At 40.6% G+C, this 25,346-nt stretch overlaps 1 protein-coding gene across 2 annotated transcripts in view; it reads left to right on the top strand.

Annotated features, from left to right (window-relative positions):
- Positions 1-25,346, top strand: part of ANKFN1 (ankyrin repeat and fibronectin type III domain containing 1) — a 439,591-nt gene that overhangs the window by 396,628 nt on the left and 17,617 nt on the right. The window contains exons 16-19 of one of the 2 annotated variants that reach the window (XM_074388549.1): positions 876-1,026; positions 2,539-2,707; positions 12,397-12,563; positions 19,299-19,515. In XM_074388549.1, the coding sequence (XP_074244650.1) occupies positions 876-1,026; positions 2,539-2,707; positions 12,397-12,563; positions 19,299-19,515 (704 nt within the window). Of the gene's footprint in view, positions 1-875; positions 1,027-2,538; positions 2,792-12,396; positions 12,564-19,298; positions 19,516-25,346 lie in introns of those variants that run through there. The other variant, XM_074388548.1, reaches the window with a different exon arrangement.

The following is a 25,346-nucleotide window of genomic DNA, read 5'->3' as shown; positions in this document are numbered from 1 at the left end:
TCCTCTCTGGCCTGCTCCTGAGAGCCTACTGCTGCTCCCTGCAGAGCTCCAAGGAGAAACTGGGCCAACCGAATGTGTTTAGAGACTTGTGCTAAAATACCTGTGGAAACAATGTTACCTAAGAGGCATTTACCTTGATCTTTTCAAGCTCCTTTTGAAGAGCGGCCTTTGGGGACAAACCAGATGTCCTTTCTTCCCACCTCCATTCTTTTCCCTTCCCTTCTGTGTGACATTTGGAAAAGTTCATCAGGAAGGATTATAGAGCATGCAAAATAAAGACACAGATGACTGGTTTGTCAGGAGGATGGAAGTCGTGATAGTGTCACCTGGTTCCTTTTATGGGAATTGTCTGGTGTTCCTGTTTGTGATTCTCCTCAAGCTTTTGGAAGGGGAGAAAAACCAAAATAGTCCCCACGATTACAACAGGCCAGGGTTGAAATGTGCCAAGTGGTTTGTTGCCTGAGTTGGACCAGAGTCCTGTGGTTACTCAACTGCAGAATTAGCTAGCAGATGCCCCTGTGGTAAAATGTAGGATCTTAGAATTTACAGGGGATCTGCAGAGAAAGAAAAATGAGGACAGTCAGGAAATTATTACAAAATATTTGAGAACCCCAATCTCAAAAAACAATTCATACAAATTAGACCTGCTGTTCTGAGGTATATGTGGTTTGATAGGTGAACTAAGTAAGCTTAAATTAGAAAGAGATCATTTGAAGCTCCATTTGGGTGGCAGAAAGTTCAGATTTCATGAATTACACTGAGTTTTAACCACCAAGTATTGGTTATCCAGGTTCTGGACACATACACTAAGAAAGTTCTGAGCTGTGTTCTGAACTTTTGTTATATTTCTAACTTTAACTCGACTCAACATACAGAGAGGAATGGGAATGGATCCAAAAGCTTTCTGGCTCTGAATCTATGGAAAGTGTGGATCATACTTCTGACTGCCCCATGCAATTGTTCTTCTACGAGCTCCAGATGGCAGTGAAAGCTCTCCTTCAGCAGATCAATATACCTCTACACCAGGTACTAGACTTTACCATTTTTATCTTCTTTTTTATGGCTCATGGAAACTGCATTGTAACATTAAACGTGGGGTGTGTGTGTGTGTGTGTGTGTGTGTGTGTGTGTGTGTATGAATTTTCCTTGACTTAAATACCATTTTGCATGTACATGCACATGTTGAATTTGATGCCCACAGGTAGACATTGGCTGCACTTCTGCTCCTTTTCTCCAGCTCCTCTGTGTTGGACCTCTTTGAAGTTTTCTGGACCCCACTGTACTATGGTCTGGTCAAGCAAAAAATAATAATAATAATAATAGCTAGTCTACCTTGAAAGACACCAGGCTCAGCTTCAAGATAGCATAAAGTAAGGAGAATATATAAATAAATAAAGGTGTACTCAGATGTACAAATGATTTCTCTAAGAATAGAAGGCTAACGGTAGTATAATCTATAGCAATGTCTCGAGGATATGCCATGCTATTTTTTCCCAGAGAACTTTCCATCAAAATTATTGTCTTATATAAACCAAAATGTGCAAATCTAACCTCTACTAATAAGCAACTTCAAGAAAAACTATTGGCATAAAGGAGAATAATAAAAAAGTATCTCAGGCTCTGCCCAAGAGATTAGAATTCCAGAATTTCTCTGGGGAGGAGGGGGGGGCTATGTTCATTAATCCTGCCCCCTCCTCAAAACACACACACACAAACACACACACACACAATGAACCAAGTTTAGCCTGTGAACTGGGAGACCATTACAGGAGTGACTGGCTCTCTTTAAATACGAGAGAGAACCATGAATTCTCCTCTAACCCACGGAGGAATAAATCAGGGTTCTAAGAATGTCCTTCCATTGGGGTGCTGTTTTAAGTCTACAACAGCCAACACTATGGAGTACTAAATGGTACAAGATGCCATAAAGACAGTAGGGAAGCAACCGAATTATTCTAAGGGTGGCCATGTGTTCACTAGGGAAAAAAAAATAAGAGCTCCACTTGTGACAGTCGATCCTATTAAAGAGTTTCTTGGACTTAGCAGGTTTGAAGCAGCTCATATTTCATTGGTGACTCTTGGGCTACATATACATGTTAGGAGAAGGCTGCCTGCCTAACGGTGCATACAATTTTTTTTTTTTTGGATACTTGTAAAATTTTCTCAGTCCTTGGCCAGAAACTACGTTTTTCCCCCTTAACCAACTTAAATTGAAACTAGTGGATTTTTAATTCAATCCATTTTTGTTGCTTCATGTAATTATAGTCATCATTTTGAAAAGCCCACAGAATGCAATCATTTTCTGCTTTTATAAGAAGCATAAATGTTGTTTTCAGAGTTTATGTGGAACATTACTGCCTTAAATCTTGATTTTATATAGCATTATTAAATGGGCTGAACCCTAATATTTATGTTGTATAAAAATTCCAAGCTTGAAGTCGTGTAATTTTGTTAGATGTTTTATGCCAGTTTGGTGTTGTTTATGTAAGTGCCATGTTGTAACGCTCCTATTTTTCCTCCGCGCGTGTCCCTCTGCAGGCAAGGAACTTCCGCCTCTACACACAGGAGGTGTTGGAAATGGGTCACAATGTGTCCTTTCTTCTCCTGCTCCCTGCCTCAGACGACGTCTGTACAGCCCCAGGACAGAATAATCCTTACACCCCACACTCAGGGTTTCTTAACCTCCCTCTTCAGATGTTTGAACTTGGTATAGTAGCTTGTTTCACCTAGAAATATTAACCCAGCCTCCTTATAATAAAATCACAAAGTTATATCTGTTCCCCCTTGTCCCAGTGGAGGGTCAATAAATCACATGATGGCTTTGGCAACAACCCTTCCTAGAACTGTGTACAAGTCTGAGAAAAAGCAAAGCTCCAAGACTATGTGCCTGAGCAATAATTATTGAAACCTAGCAAAGGCCCAATGGAGAAGAAGGAATTCTAAACAGAAAGTTCAGTTATCAGGCTGGACTTCTTGCCTCCCTTCTGCTTTCTTAAAACATAAATATAAAAACTGATGTTTTCATGAAAAGCACTGCCCCTTTCTCTCTCTCTCTCTCTCTCTCTCTCTCTCTCTCTCTCTCTCTCTCTCTTTCTCTCTCTCTCTTCCCCCCTTCTCTCCCTTTCTCTCTCCCCTCCCCCTATCTCCAACCAGAGGGAAAAAAATAATGAAATTAAAATGTAGAATGCGTATCACTTTGGAGGGAAAAAAAAAAAGCCTATAATTTTAAGTAGCACTGACTTATTAAATAGACTCTAAATTTCTGACAGACCATTTGAGAAATAGACAGGGTCTCCCAGGATGCAATATTGTGATTATAATGTGGGATTCTGAATGGTAGACGATCTTGTCCTGGCTTTCAAAAATGAATAGCCTGGGCTCCAGTTTCTCTACTTTTGCAGAGACCCCCGCTGCCCACTGAGATTGTGAATAGGGAGGCTTTGTCCCCTTCGAATGCTTCATCTTGTAACAGGCCAGTAAGAGGCAATTAGCAAGAGTTCCGTGAGCTCAAATGAATTGTACAATTTGCAGGAGGGTGAGTGAGTGGGTGGGTGGAATGGAGGCAGCCCCTCTTTGGATTGCTCCCCAGCCACCAGATTTAGAAGCAGACAAGGCTACTGCCTGATGTCTCATTTGAGCCCTGGGCATCTGCATCTGAATTTATCCCTTAAGGATGATTTGCTTAAGCCTCTCGGTTTCCCGAACAGCCATCGTTACTTTCTAGAGGAGGGAGTGTTCTTATGAGAAGCTCAAATCAGACTGGTAGACTGGGCCATGAGAGGCCTGGGTTTCCTATTGTGTGACACTAGCCATTGCTTAACCTTTCTACACCTTGTCTGTGTCACACAATTAATCACATTGGCCATACCACTCCCAAGAGGCCTGGATGTGAATGTGACCATTTAATGAGTTCCTCAGCCAAAAGGCATTATTAGTCTATAATGTAACAACACTGCTTGGGGCAGGATCTTTCCATTCAACTCAGTAAGTGTCTATTGAGTGCCCACTGTGGAGATTTAGAGGTAAGACAAAGGTTCTGCCCTCAAGGGGCTTTCGGTATGGTGGCTGGAGTAAAATAAGAAGACAATTTATTATAAAACAAGGTAGACTGCATCAGAAATTGGAACTGTTGATATTGAAAAAAATAAAAGAAAGCATATTTTCTCAAAGAAGATATGAGAAAGCCTTCATGGAGGAGAGGATATCTGATACGGATGTTGAAGAACAAATAGGATGTTAATAAACATAAACCAAAGGGAAAGCTTTCTTGTTGAGGGAGTAGAATGAGCAAAAACATGAAGACAGAAGGATTCAGAAAGAATCAGGAAGAGAACAAGTGGTCCAGTTTGGCTAGATGAGAGAAATGAGGAAAAGGTGACATGTAAATCTGTACAGATAAGGCAAGCCATGTTGGGCAGTATCGCCAGCATCAGGCTGAGGAATCTGTCTGTGATAGATGGGAAACAGAGGACCGAAACTGCAAAGATTGTTTTCTTCATCCAGCGTTAGGATAGGAACCAGAAAGAGAAGAAAACAAAGACAGACAAATGTTTAAAAAAAAAAAAAAAAAAAAAAAGTAGTTGCCCAAAAGCAGGTAACGATTTAAATGAGAAGTCTAGAGAATATTCTCATTGTTTTCAGCTTCAATGACTATGAGGCTATTGCTGCCTTTATCAGAAGTAAGGAAATCAGAGGAGGAAATGGTTTGCTAAAGGAAGTGATGCTAAAGGAATATGTTGAGACTGAAGGTGCTAAGTCAATATCTAAGTGGACATGTTTCACTGGCAGTAGAAATGCAGGAGAGAAATTGGATACTAAACACAGAAATTTGTCCAGTGTCTATTAATAGCAGCTGAAGCCATGAAAAGGAATGATTTCTCAGGGATATATAATTGACAGAGACAATAATTAAGGAAAACTCTTCATTAGAGAGCTAACCAGGATTCCATTCTGTGTTCAACAGTCATTGTTATTCCATGATTATAGGCACAAATACATGAAATTTATTTCCCCATGCCTCATTGGCTTTGGTGGGAACAATCTACAACTTGGTATCAATCGTTACAGTATATCTGACTCCCAAGGCCCTGCAAATATCCTCTCTAGCCTGTTTCTGTGAGGCTCACACACTCTTCTTGAGCACCAACCCTTTGTCCCACTGTTCTTACTCTCTATTCTACAATTTGGTGATGTCTGTTAGCATTTCTTTTCTTCATTCAACTTTTCATTCATTCATCAGTAAATATTCATTACGTAAGCTACTATGTGCCAGGCACTGAAGAATCAACAACGAACAAACTTTAAACAGAGCTTACCATTCTGGTGGAAGAGACAAATAACAAACCAATCAGTAAACCATAATATTGTAAATATCAGAGAAGTGAAGGTCATGAAGAAAAATTAATCTGGGTTAGGGACTCCAGTGAAGTAAGCGGCACTTCATACAGCTGGGTGATCTGGAAAGGCCTCTTTGAAGAAGACACATTTGAGCAGAGACCTAATATTTCCAGGCAGTGAGAACAGTAAGTGTAAAGGCCTTAGAGTAAGAGTGTGCTTGGCTAAGAGATCTCCATACCCGGAGTGTAGTAAGCAAAAGCAACAAAGACACGAGATGAGGTCGGAGAGTCATGGGAGCCAGACCGCGCAGGGCCTCACAGGCCATGATAAGGAAAGATTTTGAGCAATAGAGTAACATGAAAAGCTCTGCAAAATCCAGTGGTCAACTCCCTAAAAAATTAAAAAATTTAAATTTTTTAAATTTTTTAAAAGCTTAACTTTGTTTAACCCAGCGTTTTCCAAATTCATTTCACCATAACTAGAGCAATGTTTTGCAAGGGACCTGTTAATAATCCACAGAACATATACTTTGGGATATGGTAAGTCCTAGAAAAATGCTTCTCCAATTGTAACCTGCATAAGAATCACTTGGAGAGATTATTAAAATACAGATTCTTGGAGCCCAACCCCAGAGATGCTGAGTCAGTAGGCTCAGCAGGAGGCCGGAAAATTTACATTTCTAGTAAGTTCTCAGGTAATACTAATGCTGCCAATCCATGGACCACACTTTAAGTAGTATTGCCTATGACAAAGAGATTAATACACAAATGCAAAACTAGAGACGTGGTTAACAGGAATTCAGCCAAATTCAACTGTGTCTGTCCTTTTTACCTGTTTTACCTCTTCACATTTCTAGAAGCAATATGAGAGCATCAGATACCATCTTCCATCTGTGAAAAACAGGCCACAGATCAAAGCCTTACTTTAAGATGGTTTTTCCTAGATTAAGACGTACTTTCTCTCCTTCTTGGTCCTCCCTTGTCCATATCATTGGTAATCCAACTGATTAATGAGGACCATGTAAGTTTCCAGAAAAGACCACTTGGTTGGGCTTGGCTCCATTGGCATACATAATTCTATTAGTCTTCTTTTAGGGACTGGAGGAAATGCTGCCAGTAGCAGAAAATTAATACATTCTCTAATACAATGATTATTGTATTTGAGCACCACCAGCAATTTCGAAAACATTTCTGGGTCTTGGTCTTAATAAGAATCATGACGAACTCTATCTTATCACCAAGCAATCAGAGCTCTCCAAGAGGACGATTATCTTAACTACTTCCTCCATTGGGCATCAGCCCACTAAGCATTTAATGACACCCTATAGAGGAACTTCCAAGGGCTTGCTACAGTGGACCTAAGCCTCTCTAAGAAAGATGCTAAGCATTATTTTTTCTATAAGTAAGAAATTCCGTTCACAGGTAGTTTCATAGTAAAGGGTCAAGAGATACACTAAGCATTTCTGAGAAAGGAGAGAATGTTTTTGGGAATTCAGTCAGAACTCAGAAAATTTTAATAACCACATGGGAATTCTAATGAAACTTAAAAAGGTGTGAATTATGAGAATATGTAAATTAGAATAGAATAAAGGGTTGCACTATATTTCAGTGTGACTTGTGTAAGTCATCCCTGTCCCCATGAAGGAATTTGAGATTTGGCAAACTGACCTTGTTCCTGCCGGTAGCCTAAGTGAATCATAAATAACTTGCTGACCAGCTATGGAAACTGCATCTGTGTCTGTTCCAGCACAGCACAGATCTAGCAAAGACAAAATGATAAAGGAGCTTAGTTCTCTGTCTCCTGGAATGAGGACTAGACTGTGGCAAAACCACAGGCTGTTCCTTCACAGGATTACCTATGGGGTCAAGAGAAATTGTCCTATTGGAGGATGTTGTGAGACCTGGATGAGGAGGTTTGAGCCAGGGCAAAGCAGATTTACCAAAAACCCACTCCTCTTTCCACAGCCTGAGAGTTGACCCTCTACCACCCTTTGGGTGGGAGCAGGATAGGACCTCTTTGCAGTAATAAAGCATGTTCCTGGGGCCCTACAAGCATCCCTATTTACAAAGTTCCCAGGAACAGAAGGAAAAGCAGCATCATGAGCCCTTAGAAACTCTATCAGGTGACGTGGCCTCTTGAGGACTTGCCTAGCCTGCACAGAGGAGGTCACCCTGCCCTGACCTTGTGGGTGCTCACAACTGACAGCAGGCTTATGATAAAGAAAGCTGGTTTTTATTGATTTCCTTGGCTTTACTATTTAAACCAATTGGACTAGAAAGACCAAAAAAAAAAAAAAAACAGGGAATTTTTTAAAAATCATAGTTTGAGGCCTGGTATATATTTCAAACTGGGCTTGTGCTTGGCTGCATTCTTCATTCAACATTTACTGAGCTTCTGCTATATGCCAAGTAACTGTGCTGGGACCGAACCACACAGACGTTAATAAGGCACAGTCTGCCCGTCACAAGCTCAAAATCCATTAGAGGATACAGGTATCCCTACCGATAGTCTTCATAGAACAAAAGCACCGCTATAAGAGGCATGCTGCTGAGTTTCAAAGGAAAGACACCTAATTCTTCCTTACAGAGATAATACTTGAGCTGTATCTTGAAGGCTAAACAAACATTCAGCATGGGAAAGAAAAGGCGAGCAGAAAAGAAAAATCATTTTAAGCAGAAGGAGCAGTATGTACAAAGACTCAGAGACCTGGGAAAGTGCAACCTGATTAAGTACACTCTTAGTAGCCCATTGTGATGGATGCTTAAGGCATCTGAGGAAGAGTGACCAAGGGTGAAGCTAAATGTTTAAAAGATCGAAATCATGCATGGCTACTTATGTGACACTAAGGGGTAAGACTTTATTCCATAGGCAATAGGAAGCAAAGAAAAGATTTTAAGAAAAGTGATGATGTGGTCTTATTAGATTTTGGCAGCTCATGGAGGACTGACTGCGAAAGAGTAAAAAACAAATAAATCAGGCTGACATTGGATATGATGAGACAAGCAATTAAGATACTATCTCACAGATCCACTGGTCATTTGGGCAATGATAAGAGCCCAAACCAAGGCAGCCTTGGTGGAGAGAGCAGAGAGACAAGGGGAATTTAGGAGTTAAAATGATGGAACTTTGTGATTGATTTGATGTGGTTGAAGAGCAAGATGAAGGAGCCAGAGAGTCTGAATTAGAGTGCCGAGATGGATAATGTCACCATCTGCCAAAATGGGCCATAGGAAGGAGGAACAGGCTTGGCACAAGAGAGTGATGAGGAGGTCAGTATGACAAATGCTGAGTTTCCAGGAGGAACCTATGGAATATCCAGGCAGTGAGCCTGATGGAATCCAGGCCACCGGCTTGCAAGAAATGGCATAGTCTCAACCTTCATTCCTATTACCAATTTTGCATGATTTAAGAGACCATTCCTTTATTCTACCTGTCAACTCATTCACTACTGGGAATCTTTAGAGGACACCTTGTGCCCCAGTTCCTTCTGACACCCTGGCAAAGACTCGTGGACCTAAACTGACCGCAGGAAGTTTTCTCGTTGCTTCCTTGGCTTCCAGACTAGGCCGCATGGCCCCGACTGATTAGGATTTTAGGGAGTTAGAGATCCTTAGGAAGAATATTTTAATCCCAGTCCTGTTCTAATATTCTAACCACTAAATGCGTCATTCTTTCAGGGTAGTAAAAAGGTGTGGTGGAAGAACAAACATTTATTTTTTTCATCGAGTATGTGCTATATGCTATGCTGGACACTTGATATATATTGTATTACTTAATCCTAGGTAGGCATTATAATCCCTGTCTTAGATATGCGAAAACCTCATATGATATGAGAACACCTCTGAGGCTCCCAGAAGTCACGTGCCCACTGTCACACAGGTGGTGAGTGGCATAACTATGGTTCAAACCTGGGTCCATAAGATAGCTAAGCCCATGTAATTTCCACACTACTATACTCCTAGTGTTGATGCCAACCTTATTTTAGTCCGCCACTATCTTGCATAGAAAAAAGAGGGAGAAAAATACCGCAGAAAATTAGTCTCAGTCTGTGAATTACTAACAAATCATGTGGTCCAGCGAATGACATTATTGTAGCCTTATACCATTTTATCTATAGAATGCATGAGATTTACATTTTTAAAAATTAGAAGCTTCCAGTCTATCTTCTTTGCCTCAGTTATGGCTACCAAATGTATCATTGCTAAACCACAAAAGACTATGTTAAAGTAACATTTGTTAAAGTAACATTAAAGGGTCTGGATTTAAAAAAAAAAAAAAAAAAAAAAAAAAAAAAAAAAAAAAAAAACCACAAGAGCAGTGAAACTGAAGCATTATAGTTGAAACCTCCTCATAACTCACTTGTGGTGCCGGCATGGACAGTGTGGGGTGCTGTCAGACCACCCACTGATCCAAGCTTCCCACCACAGAGACACAACGAGAGAAAGCTGTGAACACCCCGGCTTGTAAGAATTCAGATCAGACTGATAGTGCTTCTTTTAAAGAAGTTATTCAGTGTCTCTCCCTATTTTTCCAGTCATATTTTAGAAAGGGGAAAAAAGCCAATGTTTTTTTTGTTTGTTTGTTTGTTTTGTTTTTACCACTTGGTTTAGAAAGGCAGGGTGTGAGACACTTCACTCTCGTCACTTTCCAGCCAAAAGAGGACATCTGTCAAGTGCTAACAGGACATAATCCCTCCTTGAAAGGCATAAAGACACATTCAGGGAGCTACCAGGGTCAAGAGTAAGCTAAAAAGTCGTGGTGATTCCTTCCTGTGGAGCTGCCAGGAAATAATCGTAGACCTGAAACACCTTTCAAAACAGGAAAATCAAGCCCACAGTAAAGGAAAGACAATGAAGGAAAGAGGAGCCTTCAGGTTAAGGGTCTGCCTCTTCAGATCCATTCACGCATTTATTTGTTTATTCATTTGGTCAGTAAACCTTAAGAAGCTACAATGTTCCAGGTTTCAAGGAAATAAAAATTAATAGGAGGCATAGTTTCTGCCCTTGGAGAAATCACAATCTAATGCCAAGGCAGTCAAGTAAACACACAGTACAATGTAGTAGGATACGTGTCAGGAAATGTTTAGAAGCAAGTGCGCTAGGAGCATAAAAGAGGGAGAAGCTAGTTCCACCTGCCAGGGAGATGTCAGTGAAAACCCCACCGAGGAGAAAACATTTATGGTGAGTCTTCAAGTATCATAATTGACCTGGAGGTATTAGTAAAGAAAGTATGTGAGGATGAGGAGAAGGCATGTGTAAAGGCATGGAAGTATCAAAGGACTCGTAATGCGTTCAGCTTGACCAGAGCTTAGCGGTGATGAGGGGCTGGGGCTGGAAGGTGGCAGCATGAGGGAAGGCGTGACTGAAAATATACTCAAGTCCTAGATCACAGGGAGCTTTCCTTATACGGGAGATGTTTGGGTTTTTATCCTCAGGTCAAGAGAGAGCTTTGTAGAAGTCTAAGCAGGGAAGTAATATGTGAATTAGGTCATTTGGGAGAAGTTCCATAGTTTGTAATTTACGGAGAGGGCATATGAAATCAGTTCTCTGTGTCAGGCAAAAAAAAAAAAGTGCTAAACAGAGCAGAGAAGGTACAAAGGAAGGATCTGACACCACAGAGAAAAATCAAACTGAGGGCAGAGGGCTCCTGAATTGAGAAACACCTCCTCGAAATGAGGCATAGCTGAAGGAAGGATGGGCCCCTCACACCTCACCCCATTCTTCTCTTCCACTTCCATGAGAGGAAAGTCAGAGCACACTGCCCTGGCATTCACCTAAGATTTACCCTCAGAAGAAAAAAAAAAAAAAAAAGCAAGGAAGTAGTAGGCAGTGGTAACATGGGAATTGTAGGATGCACAGAAATCTCTCAGTATGCAGAAAAGTAGGGCTTCCTCATTGAGGTGTAGAGATGACCAGTGCCCCATTTTGAGGTAGTGTGGTTTTAGCTTCCCTAAATGGCCAGATCTGGGTCTCAGGAATCAACATCTAATTACTACCTGTAATGCCTACCTGTAATTACATGTTCTTCCTAGAATTCCTCACTAAAGAAGCCAGAATAAAAATGTTTCAACAGACTTGTTGAGTTGTAACAGCCCTATTTCCAAAGCATGGAACACACTGGTACAGGACAGAGGTCAACAGAGAAAAAGAGGTTATTGAAGAATGAGTCTCCAAATTCAACAATGTCCAGGAAGAAACCAGTACTATGCTAGTCTGAATCAGGGTGCTTTTCTCATCCTACTAGAATCCAAAGTTATGGTACCTGATCAGAGCTGGTCAGAGAAGTATAGGAAATCTGACCATCCCAAGCTGCCTGCACCAGGCTCAATCCTATACTGCTCTGCTCCTCCTGAAGAAGGGAAATGATGGACATGAAGGCTGGACTCTCCTGTGGTCTCTGCCCCATTATCTGTTTAGAGAGGAAGGCCAACTCTGCTGGAAAAAAAAAAAAAAATGGTCTGTCTGGGCAACAACTCTTCTCATCCATCCAGAAGGGCTAAGAGGGGGGAGGCAGAAGAGGGTCAAAGTCTATCATAGTAGACCCTTGGGGAAGTTTTGCAGTCAGACCAAAGACACTCAGAAAAGCATCTCTTCTGTCTTCTGGGGGTTCTGGCCTTGGAAAGGAGCAAGCAAGATCTGTATTGGAAATCAGACATGAAAACCAAAACTAGGTTTCAAATTGCTACTTGGCTTTTTTTTCTTTAAAGTGATAAGCAAGCTTATTTTCCCAGTATGTGTGTGTATATGTGTGCATACACACACACACACACACACATGATCAGCCCCAACTTTAGGGAAAGTCTACATAACTGCAGCTTTAGCCAAGCCCACTTCCCCATACCTTACTAGGAGTTGGTAAACCTTAAAAGGGAATACTGTCTGACTAAAGCCAGACAACTGGCCCCTTAAGAGCACATTTATAATTTATTTATGGCTTAATATTTTCCACTGATAGGATTAATAAATCATGTTTTCATTCAACTTGTTTTGTCTGACGTATGAATTTCTCTATTTTGATACCAGATCTTAACATGTTTTATTTTGCTTGTCCATTTTCCAGTTCATTTTTGCAGCTACAGAGAGAAATTTATTAGTCTGTATTGCCGTCTTTCTGCTGTTGTGGAGCTGGATTCTCTGAATACCCAACAGTCCCTCAGGGAAGCGATCTCAGACAGCGAGGTTGCAGCTGCCAAACAAAGACACCAGCAAGTTTTAGATTTCATTCAGGTAATTGTTTCTTCTGGGGTAGAAGGAAGGGAGAAGAGGCAGGGTGGAAGGGGTGTAAGTAGCCTATTGAGTTGGTTAAAATGTGGAGCTCACAGAGATAAGTTTTCATACAAAGCCTTAAGAAAAAGTTACAGATAAATCACAATATTACTAAGAACTGTTATCAGTCACCATGGTAGCTAGTGGTAGCTTTCAATACTGGAGAGAAAAAATCACCCCCCAGAAGCAGTAACTAGAATATTGTTCTTACCTTGTAGCCCATTGACAATTCCAATGGAAAGAAAAATTGTATCAATTAACTCAGTATCTCAGAGAAAAAGAAAACGACCTGCCAGTTTATGTTAACCCAAATCCAATTAGAACTACAATTCTTCATGTTTTGGGCTTCTTTTTAACAGAATTGACACTTTCACATATGGCCGTCAAGATCAGAAAATGTGTTCCCTGCCCATGACCTTGTCTGGAAAAGCCTATGGTGACACCTTAGGGTCTTGTGAAAGGGGTACTGACTAGTAGTCAAGAGAATTTGGATCTGGCCTGAGGTTGTCTCTGAATCCCTTAGCCAATCTTTCGATCTTTCTGTCCATCAGTTACTCGGTTCACAAAATGAGTAGAATAGAAACAGCCCCATGAGAAATATCACTTTGATACATATTCAGTTCAATTGCATAAAGCTTTATTAAACAACCAGGTGTCAGGCACTGTATGCAAGACATAAAGTTGAATTAAACATGGCCTCTGATCTTAAGGAGTTTAAAATCCATCAGGGTAGCTAAGAAATGTGTGTGTAAATACTATTTGTGAAATGTGTTAGGTGCCAAAAAAGATATACCAAAACAAAACAAAAAAACAAGTTCTGTGTCAACACTAGGAAGTACAAATTTACTTTCATTTATATCATAAACGTTCCCATGGAGGATGTAGTTGATAGCTAGCCTGGCCTACAAGGACAGGTTAGACTACAGTGAGGTGAAACAGAATGTAGAGCATTCAAAGAGAAAGTAGAAACAGATAAGGCAGACAGAGCAGAAAAATAGTATTTGGGGAATGATAAGTAGTCAAGATTGGTTGGGGCATAAATTGAGTGATGAGAGGTAGAAATTAGGCAAGAATGAAAGATAGCAATGATTGCAGATCATGAGGGCTTTATCAAAAGCCATGGATAAGAAACTTGTACTTTAAAATAGAGAGATACCCAAAGTTTTGAAGAAAGTTAAGTTACAGGCTCTCACAACTCTGTTCAGGATGGATTCGAGCAGGGAGGATATTCTCCACATATACATTGGTACAGTCATATGGGTTGTTTATCGTAAGCATTCACTCTGATTGGTCATGCTCACCAAATAAGGATTTGAGGAGAAGACTAAAGGCAGGGAAACCAGGAAAGAAGCTATGGTAAATATCCAGACAAGATGTAATGAGGACTTAAGATGAAGAAACGCTGTGAACTTTGGGCAAACAAATCTCTCTTAGTCCCAATCAGTCCCAGTCTCCTCATCTGTAAAATAGGGTTGATAATAACAGGGCTACCTCATAATGTTCCTGAGAGAATTCAATGAGATAACACATATAAAACACTCAGCAAAATGCATGCCACGTAGTAAGCATGTAATAAATTATATACTCATTTATTCATTCACAAGAATGAGAAACTCTTTGATTATGAATATGCGAGATTCAAGGTGTTTAAAATACTCAAGAAGAAAATATTGTAATTTACTTGCAAAATGGCAATCAGGCAAATCTTCAGGATTATCCTACTTTCCTCATACTGTGAATGAGATATCTTAGAAGACATCTCAAAATAAAGCAATAACTTGCAAGAAGTTACTTTCTCCATTGGCCTGAGAATGTAGAATTTAAAAATGTAAAACATTTACTTCTTTGATTTCATTTCCAGTAAAAATGGAACATAGATGGTGGGGAAGGGGTGGGAAAAGGAAGAATGCAGCATGAGGAGATTACAAAGGACTGGCTTATTTTTGAACCCATGTAAGGGATAGTGGAGCATAGTAAGAATAACAATAGATTGGAAATTGGTCCCAGAGGAGATTGGGAGGCTGAGATGGGAGGATCTCTTGAGCACAGAAGTTCAAGACCAGCCTGGGCAACACAGTGAGACTTCATATCTAGTAAATAAAAATAAAAAATAAAAAAGAAGTCAAAAAGCACACATTTTTAATCCCAAATCTTCTGCTAAACTCTGGAGTATTGGACAATTCATTCAATCTCTGGGGGCCTCAGTTTCCTCATATGTAAAATGAGAGGACTGGACTAGATGACATCTTTGGGTCTAGTTGGCTCTAACATTTTATGACTTGACAACTAGAGATATTTTTAGAGGAACACTTCTCTACCCATGCCTCAGGTTCTGTTTCTGCCTTATTCCACTTACGCCTCCCTGAATCCAGTATGTTCATCCAACCAGGAGGCTGACTTTCTTCATTCAGTCTGTTGTGGTCACGAAGTACTCCCAGAGTTCCCTGGCTTCATTCCTACTCCCTAACTACTACACTTGCTCCTTTCTTTTTCATGTAGCCTAGGGTTCCACTGCCTTTTTCTCTTTCTTTTATATCACACCATTAAGTGGGATGGATAAAGGCAGGCCAGGCTGGGAATTCTTCAAAGTTCTAGCCTGCTCTGGTCTCCCAAAGCAGGTAACTTGAGAGCCCCCTCTACATACTTCCCTTCCAGTAAGCCAGGTACACACAGACTTGGATAAAAGCCAGTTCTCAAAGGGTTCAAAATATAACTTTTTGCTCAGAGTAAAACAAGACCATCTCCCCACACCCACAGCCTTCAATGAACCACCTTTCTCTTCCCAACGTGGATCACTTCACTGAGTGGAGATAATTCAGTATCATCTGCTGCATGTGCTTGTGCGCTCTCTCTCTCTCTCTCTCTCTCTCTCTCTCTCTCTCTCTCTCTCTCTCTCCCTCCCTCCCTCCCTCTCTCCCTCAATGAAAACCAGCTGTAGCCACTCACCCATTGGTGTTCACAGCTCAGCCCACCACACACCATAACCTGCAGAGGCGACCGCCAGTTGTGAGAGCATTTGTATGATTCCAGATCTAAGACAGTGTTGAAGTCACTACACAAACCAAACATTGTAAAGAGCAAGGGAGTCTATGTAAATACAGTTAGAAAAAGAAGCCAAGGAGTGCAGCCAGAGAGGGGGAGGGCTGGACCAAGAAGGGAGGCACAGAAAATCATAGATAAGGTATACAGGCTTTATAGACAGCACATGCAGCAGAAATGTCAAAGTGTGAAGACATGGAGCTTGGCATATTTTGAGCTGCTAAAACCTAAAGGGCAATTAGGCTATAATTTATACACTGTAATGCTTCAAATGCTCCTAAGCTGTAATAGAAACACAGCTCATTAAATATAGCCAATCTATCATCCCCTCGAGCACCTTGTAGCTGTGCTGTGAGAAAACCAATCACCTTTACATTTTAATAAAAATATTATCTTGCCTGAGTACAGAGAAAGGAGTATAATTTATGAGATGAAAACTGAAATTTTTAAAGGGCAGGGTGAGAAATGGATGCAGAACTTTTAATCAACAGACCTAGGGAGTTCATGGTCTTTCTTTTTTAAAATGTGTCAGCAAGTCTTTAGAAGGTGAATTTGGACCTCAAAATCAGGGGGATTATGTTGTCAGTTACTTTTAGATCAACAGTATAAGGTAAAATGGGTGAAAATTGGCTTTCTTTTGGAGCAATTAGCTAAGTCTCATTAAACTCAATCCACAGGCCTCCCTACACCCATACGGTTTTTAAAATCTTTCTTCATCTAAGACCTCTTCACATCACTGAGAAAAATTATGAAGTAAATATTGTTTCTACCTACTTTTAAAAAAAAATTTCTACACTAAATCCCTCTATTCATCCTCAGCAATAAAGCTGAAACAGTCTTATCCAAAGAGCAGGTAGATTATTTATTAATAATTATATTAGCCTCCTAGGGTTGCTGTAACAAATTCCCATAAACAGGGTTTAAAATAACAGAAATATATTCCCTCACAGCACTAGAGACCAGAAGTTTGAAATTAAAGTGTTGTCAAAGCTCCACTCCCCCTGGAGGCTCTAGAGGAGAATCTAATCTCTGCCTCTTCAGTTTCTGGTGGCTGCCGGCATTCCTTGACTTCTGGCCACATCACTTCAATCTCTCTTTCTGTAGTCACATTGGCTCCTTCTCTTATGTCTGACGAATCTCCTTCTGCCTCATTCTTATAAGAATGTCCTTGTGAGGACATTTCTTCTTAGAATTAGAATCCACACAGAAAATCTGGGATAAACTCCTCCTCTCAAAGTCCTTACTCATATCTTTTTGCCATATAAAGTAATATTCACTTTGTATCATATCAGATAATATTCACAGGTTCTGGAGATTAGGATATGAATGTATTTTGGGGGGTTCCCATATTCAGCCCACTACAATAATCATGATTGTCACTATAAAAATGGAAAATTTTATAACAATATATAGTGGATAAAGTACACTCATCCACATTTTCTTACTTAATCCTTGTAATAACTCTGTTTGCAAGTAGAGAGCTAAAGAATTAGACCGTTCATTCATTCATTAAAGAGTCATTTTTTTTAATACATACCTACTCTGCAAAGCTAAAAGCAAAAACAACAAAAACACAATCCCTGTCCTTGTCAGGCACTCTAAAAGCTATCCACAGTCATGCGGTCCCTTTAAAATAACTTTCAACAAGCTTATGCTGCATGAGGTAGGCACAGTCAAAGCCAGCTGAGAGAACAGCAATCTCAATGGGAAACTTCATCTGAGTCTCATCTGGGATTCCCACGTTGGCTTTATCCCCAGACTTTAGATTTCTCCCTTCAAAATGACTTAGTGCCTCCTCATGGGCTGCCCACTGCTGAACTTTCTGCCCAACTGACCAAGCTAAAAAAGCCTGAAGCTCAATCTCGTGCTTTCATCACTGGCCCTGAATACTCTGCTGAGTCTTGTCACCACGGGACTGATGAGAACTAGAAAGCAAAGGAAAGCGGCTGTAGACCATACACTGGCATTCCCCAGTCCACACTAGCTAGCTTTTCACTCAACTTGGCAGACCGAATGTCACAACTTCAGACCTACTCCGTGTTTGTTTGGAGAACCAGGTCTGTGGATAGTCTTAATGAATAGGTTTTTAAGTACAGATTAAAGACCCATAAAGAAATTTTGAAAATAAAATTTAACACTGGGTAGTGTTTTAGTTTTAAAACTTCCACAATCAGAGAGAGATTAACCTTGCATTACTCATATCATGAACATCTTCTATCTGGAAGTTAAGTGACACCAAATTTCCAAATGTTCCTCAAAAATATATCGTAAAGTTTCAGAGATAGAAGGGACCTTAGACATCATGTGGACTAACTGCCTCTTCTTGCAGTTGAATAAGTGGGCCCAAAGCAGTTAATGGCTTGCCCAGATCATTCAGTGAAATTAAGTACAAAGCTGACCACAAACTCGAGGGTCATAAGAAAAAATACGTTTCACCAACAGCCCCTCCTTGAGATAGAACAACAAGAAAGTTCATGGCCAGTGTCTATCAAGATCTGGGAAACTTTTGTCATCTTTATAGAGAGACACACAAAAGTTTGAGTGAATTTTATGTAAATAGTTTCAAGGAAACTGCTATTGTACTTTATGATGAAAATGTCATTAAAACGACTTTGGTAAACCAAAAATAAAAATGTAACAATCTAAAATGGACCACCCTAGAAATGTAAAGATGTTTAAATTATTTAAGAATAAGCTGTTTAGGCTGTTTTATACTTTAGAAACACATATGTAAGAAAGTAGTAAGCCGGGCGCGGTGGCTCACACCTATAATTCTAGTCCTTTGGGAGGCCAAGGCAGGCGGCTTACCTGAGGTCGGGAGTTCAAGACCAGCCTGGTCAACATGGAGAAACCCCGTCTCTACTAAAAAAATACAAAAGTAGCTGGGCATGGTGGCTCATGACTGTAATCCCAGCTTCTTGGGAGACTGAAGCAGGAGAATCACTTGAACCCGGGAGGCAGAGGTTGAGGTGAGCTGAGATCATGCCATGACACTCCAGCCTGGGCAACAAGAACAAAACTCTGTCCAAAAAAAAAAGTCCAAAACCCTCTACTTAACAAAAATATTCCAGTACAGCTTTGCTTTTCCAGTTCACATATAAGAACTAGGACTACATTTCTTTCTTAAGATATTCTGAAATTCAGACATTATCATATGCCTTCACAATGTCTTAATGAGGAATATTTAATTATAATCTGAGAGAGTATAACCCTTTATATGTGTGAGCAGCATACCCCACAATATTACAAAGCACTTTCAAGTTCATCATTTCAACTCATCATCCCAGCAACCCTGGGAGGTATAAAGGCAAAATGTTTTGACCACATTTCACAAGTAAAGCAGCAAAGGCTCCAAAAGGTCAAAAGTTATTATAGCGTTAATAAGTGGTATATACCAGCTAGTATCCAGCTCTTCCACATTTTCCCTAAATGACATAGCCTCTCAGGTTAAAAATATGCAAAACACAAAATATTACCAAAAAAAAAATATATATATATATATATATATATATAGTGGCTTAAAAAACCTATGTTAAAAATATCTTACTCTCGCTCAAAACCAATGTGGAAAATGGATCATCTTGGACTCTCAGGGAAAGGTATTCCTTTTTAATCACTGCTTGATAACTTAGTGTCTTTTACCATTTCATTCTAAAGCAAATTGATGAAGTCTGGCGTGAAATGAGATGGATCATGGATGCTCTGCAGTATGCAAGATACAAACAACCAGTTTCTGGCTTGCCCATCACTAAGCTGATAGACCCCTCTGATGAGCAGAACCTAAAGAAGATCAGTTCTACATCGTCATCACATATAGACTGTCTTCCGTCCCCACCCCCATCCCCAGAGATGCACAGAAGAAAGGCAGTAAGTGGTAAGCAATGAGATCTGAAGTCCTGTTGTTCAGTCCCTAAACTTCTGGTCCTCTCTCCACTGATGAGGACTTTTGTGCTGAGGTTTTGGCTCCACAAAGTGGTTGAAAACATTGCTCAGGGGTAAAAGTCTAAGAGCATAGGGGAAACAAAATCAGAAGAGTAGAGGAATAGGAAACTAGAGCAGTAGCCAAGATCGATGCCATTTAGGGGCAGGGAAGATTCATTCCAGGTCTAGCTCACACTTACAAGATGCAAAAAGATACAGAGCAGGGATAAGCCTTCAAGGATGCAGAATGGGGACCGCTGTGATGCCAGATGAGGGCTTCACAAGCCAAGGGAATCTGACCCAGTCAAACTAAGGCAGGAGAACAGGCCCAACCACTACTAAATAGCATCTGACAAGAATGAGGCAGGAAGCAGGTCTCAACATGGGTGAGAGTTCAGGAAAAACCTCCCATCCACATAGCACAATGTGCTAGAGTGGAACGTGGGAAAGAGAGGAACCGTGGATAAACCAGAATCCTGAAACTGAGTCCGTGGAAGTGGCTTGGCCTGATCGTGGCTATAATGAACTTATAAACAATCTGGAGAAGATACCTAGCAAAGCACATCTCCGCCCTCGGGTATTAAGTCTGACAGCAAAAACGGGACTGGGTTAACATAAATTTTTACAAAATACCTCTATGCTTTAAGCAGAGAGAAAGCATATAGGTAAAGGCAGTAAAAAGCTCTTGCCCAGCCATGCTAGGACTAGTGCCATTTTCAATTATAGGAGTGGCAATTCAAAGCGTCTTTCTTGATTCTATAGTTTGTAAGAGCTCCAATTTTGTAAGCTTCATAATCGTATTTTTAATAGCCCAGATCTGTGGAGTTGTCCCATAGGGGGCGGCATGGTGTAACAGAAAGAGCTTGCGCTTAGAAATCAGAGACCTGCAAGAGATCGAGACCATCCTGGTCAACATGGTGAAACCCCGTCTCTACTAAAAATACAAAAAAAATTAGCTGGGCATGGTGGCGCGTGCCTGTAATTTCAGCTACTCAGGAGGCTGAGGCAGGAGAATTGCCTGAACTCAGGAGGTGGAGGTTGCAGTGAGCCGTGATCGCACCATTGCACTCCAGCCTGGGTAACAAGAGCGAAACTCCGTTTAAAAAAATAAAAAGAAAGAAATCGGAGACCTGGATTCAAAATCCCAGCTTTGTTTTACTAGCTGTATGAATTTGAACAGATTACTACATCTGAGGCTCAATTTTCATGTGTGTAAAATGAGAATAATATCTATACCTTGAAGAGTTACTTGTGAATAAGGTAATCTGTATCAAAGATGCGTGGCATATAATAGACAACATACTGTCAATATCATCTTTAATGTTATTTTTATTACAGAAAACTTTAGTGGGAATCTGAGCCTTTTCCTTGTGTAAGTTTGTGTGTGCACAATTTTAAAAACTCCAATGTGTAAAGTCAAAACTTGGCAGATGGAAGAACTTAGTAGACAGCTAATTTACGTTACTAAAGGAGTCTATGACTTAGCAAATAACTCAACAAAAATATTTAAGTAGTTTCTAGAGTACATTTTTATAGACTACCACTGGGCTAGGGATACAAATAAAATATCTCCGCCAGAAGTTAAGCTAATGAGATAAACAGATACATTAACAAAAAATCACCTGGTAATTGCATACCTGCTATGAAGTTTATCAGAGGCACTAAATCTTAAACTCCTGTGATCAAAGAGAGCTTCCTGGAGGAGGTGACAAAATCTGGTATGAAGGATAAGCAGGAGTTGAACAGAAAAACAGGAAAGAGAAGAGCATTATAAGCAGAGAAAGCAGATTGTACAACAACTGTTTGTGGTTTAGGGAACTGCAAGCAGTTTGGCTGAAACTCTGGATTTAAGAACATTGTTCATTTTTTTTCTACTTAAAAAAAATATATATTTACTGGCCACCCTCTATGTGCCAGACTCTCTTCAAAATAACAGAGATACAGTGATAAATAAAGCAATGTATGCTCCCATAGAGCTTACTTACACTCTAGAAAGAGGGACAAACAATGAAAACATAAACAAACAAGATAATTTCAGATCGTGAAAATTCCAATGCATAATACAAAACAGCAGTAGGGGTGGGAGTAGGCAGGAAGAGTTGTGTTGAATTCACTAGGATGATGATCAGCAGAGGCCTGTCTGGAAAGACGACATTTGAACCAACCCCAGAAGAAGAAGCTAGTAACGCAAAGATTTGGAGTTGGAATATTCCAGACAATAAAACAGCAAAAGGCCCTGGGGTTGGTGAGGGATAGAAAGAAGGCCAAGGTCTTGGATGCACAGTGAACAAATGGATAGATTGTGAGAGGGAGGGTAGAGAGCAAGACAGAAGCCAGACTAGGCAGGACTTCTGTAGGCTGTAGTAAAAAGTCTGGATTTTATCCTGTTTGTGATGGAAAGCCATCAGAAACTTTTAAGCAAGGATTGATAAAAATCTGAATTACTCTTTAAAATCAAATCTGGTTGCTGCATGAAGAGACCATAGGGGGAAAATATTGAAGCAGGGTGACAAAGTAGAAAGTTATTAACAAAGGAGATAACCAAGCTTTCTGGCTTGTGTGCCTTGGGGTATCATGATGGCACTTACCAGAAAAAGGTAAGAAAGAAGGAAAAACAAGTTGGGGTGGCTGGCCATGTTGAATTTGTGTTGGTTGTGGAACATTCCATACAAAAAGAAACATTCAGGAGAAAACCAGCTGCATGGAGCCTAGAACTCAGGAAAGAAAACTGGGCTCACAGTATAGATTTAAGAATTCGTTGACATGTGAATGATGTTTGAAGCTAGGAAAATGCTTGGGATTCCCTAGAAAGAGTAGATAGAATATGAAGAAGAGACTGTGGAAGGATTCCTGTGGAATGGAGCAGCAAGACCTCTTAGACTAAGAAAGAGCAACCAGAGAAAGAAGATGAAAAAATAATAATACTTTGGGAGGCTGAGGCAGGTGGATCACGAAGTCAAGAGATCTAGACCATCCTGGTCAACATGGTGAAACCCCGTCTCTACTAAAAAAAAATACAAAAAATTAGCTGGGCATGGTGGTGCGTGCCTGTAATCCCAGCTACTCAGGAGGCTGAGGCAGGAGAATTGCCTGAACCCAGGAGGTGGAGGTTGCGGTGAGCCAAGATCGCGCCATTGCACTCCAGCCTGGGTAACAAGAGCGAAACTCCATCTCAAAAATAAATAAATAAAATAGTAATAATAATAAGAGAGTAGTGTCACAGAATCAAAGTGTATAGAGAAAGGTTAAATTCAAGCTGTAAAGCTTCTGTTGTTTTGCCTTTCTCAACAAGGAAGTCATCAGTGATCTAGATGAGAGCAGTTTCTGAAGGCAAAGAAATAGAAACTGAACAGAAGCAAATCAGGGAGTAAACGGGAGGTAAAGAAGTAGGACAGGAATTCTCACTCTTTTAAAATCTTGGCTGCAAAAGGGAAGAAGGAGGGAAGGTAGTAGCTAGAGAAGTATAGGGTTGAAAGGGCATTTTTTTAAGGCAGGAAAGCTACGTATGCTATGATGTTCCCCAGTTTGTTTAACTCTACAAACAACTCTTCATTTCTATTTCCACCTTCGCAGCCCTTGTCTGCCCTCTCAGCTCACAGAAACTTCCCAGTGTTTAAACTTCTCCTGGCCACAGGGTCCTTAGTGGATTCCTCCCTGGCTGTATGAGGGTGGCCTTCTCTATGCCACAGAAGTGCCAAACTCTCACGTTGGCCTGAGGACGGGTTGCACCACTCCCTGCTAAGAGGATCTGGCCAATTACATTCAGATTTTATTATTAACTTAAAATGTGAGCGATCATCATTCCGTTTCTTAAAATATAACTCTCTCTTGGGTCCATTTACTTCTTGGAAGCCAAGATTCCATGAGCTATGAAACACAAAGATGTGGAAAGCAGCAAATGACAAATGGAACCCGGTGACGGGGAAGTGCTGTTGAAAGCTGGGGAGAAATATTTAGTGTCCTACCCCACACAAAAACAGAAACATTTCGGAGCAATGAAATCTGTGACTGCATACTCTGTCCTTTCCACAAGTGTGACCACTTTGAATTGTTCAAAAGCCATTTACGAAGAGGGGAAAATGCAGATTAGAGGTACATATCTGCTGGGTTACCCACAGGTCAAAGTTTGCAGCACAATTCCATTCTGTGTGTATAGGATTCACTAACTTCTAAGGAGCCTGCTGGAAACGTAGAGCCTATCACAAACCTAGCCTCTGGTTCCAGCCCCAGATTCTGTTTTAAGGCTCGTGAGTATCTTGAATTTGTTTGTGTAAATCTGTTGGGGTAGGGGAGGTGGAGAGTAGAACTCCTTCACTTCCCATTTCTGTGTGGTTTTCAAAACACAAAGTACAACTCCTCTGAGTCAATTAAAATTAAGCATCTCTCAAGGACCCAAGGGAGCAAGTTGGCTTCTAGAGAAGGCAGCTCCAGGCAGGGGGTAGAATGATTTGGTCCATCACATGGGTCTTTTCTCTCCCACTCCTTTTCTGTGGGTATAGTGGTCACAGGCAGCAGCAATTTTTTTTTCCAATACTGCTGTTTCTCCTAGTGACACATGGGTGAGGCAATAGAGGGGAGGGGGGTGTTTCCTTCAGATGCATTTGAAGGTTATCCTGATCTTCCAAATGTAAATCTTGGTAACCTTTTCCCAGATGATGTTAAAAACAGTACAGCAGATAATAAATAGCTCAAAAAATCAACGGGAATCTGGAGATATTGTTTCTCTTGGGAAATTAGAAGGTGAAGAAACCCCAGAGGTTCTACCCAAGGCCTGATGAAAGATTCAGGAAAAGTCTTCATTTATAAATTATTTAAATTCTACTCAAACACGGTGGAAATCAATTCACTGAAGTGCAATTATATATATATACATAAATTTAGACAGCAGTACATTAAAACTGTGAAAATAGACTTTAGGGCAAATATGGATTATTATTCTTTTCTTTCTGTCCTGCCATGCCCCCTGCCTTTCAGAGAAAAGCAATAGCTTTAAGTCAATTATTCTTTCCTGAAATGTCATCTCCCCATAACGCCCTCAAAATCCACATCAACTCTACTCTGCTGTTGTTGGCCTGACCCACAGAGGCCAGGAGTTACAACACTCATTACAATGGCAAGAAAGCCAAGCTTCCTAAGCCAGCACTAATACTATGAGGAGAACTTTCATCAAACAGCTCCTGGGTCAACCAGAGGGGAAATTCAAGGTTCTACCAGTGCTGGCCGGCCCAATGGGCCCTCTCGGGGAAATTGAGGAGCATAAGCAGGTTTATTAAAATAACAACTGGGCAAGGTGCCTACAATGGTTAATGAAGCATATGGCCGGAATCTGAGGATGGAAGCTGCACTTTGCATTCTTTTCCAGGAAGGGAGGGAGCAGCAATGGCCTAAGTCCTTGGAAACTCCTCAGTGCCCTGGCTGGCATCCTGGAGATTTTCCCAGACTGTTCTGGGAGGGGTATCCCACTCTAAGCAATAGGTTCCACTAAGTCTTCTAATAAATAATACAATCACCATGCAAGTCAAATATTTAGATTCCCACTAGAGCAGTGTTTCCCAAGTGTGGGTCCGTGAACCAAGGAGATAATATTTACCACTTCACATTCAAGCTCTTTTGCATCTCCTTCCTAGGTTATTACAGTTATAACTAGGTCTTCTCTTGATTTCATTCTATCTCATGTTCTGGGAGCTACAGTAAAGCAGTTTACTAATTCACTCTAAAATGTAGGTTAGAAAATCTACTGGACTAGATCATCAAAAGCAGAACATACCATACAAGAAATTGTTA

This window comes from Saimiri boliviensis, chromosome 17 (genome assembly GCF_048565385.1).
Source record: "Saimiri boliviensis isolate mSaiBol1 chromosome 17, mSaiBol1.pri, whole genome shotgun sequence".
In the NCBI taxonomy this organism is placed as follows: Eukaryota; Metazoa; Chordata; class Mammalia; order Primates; family Cebidae; genus Saimiri; species Saimiri boliviensis.
Note: the sequence above shows the minus strand (reverse complement) of the source record. Positions and strands in the feature narration are given on the sequence as shown.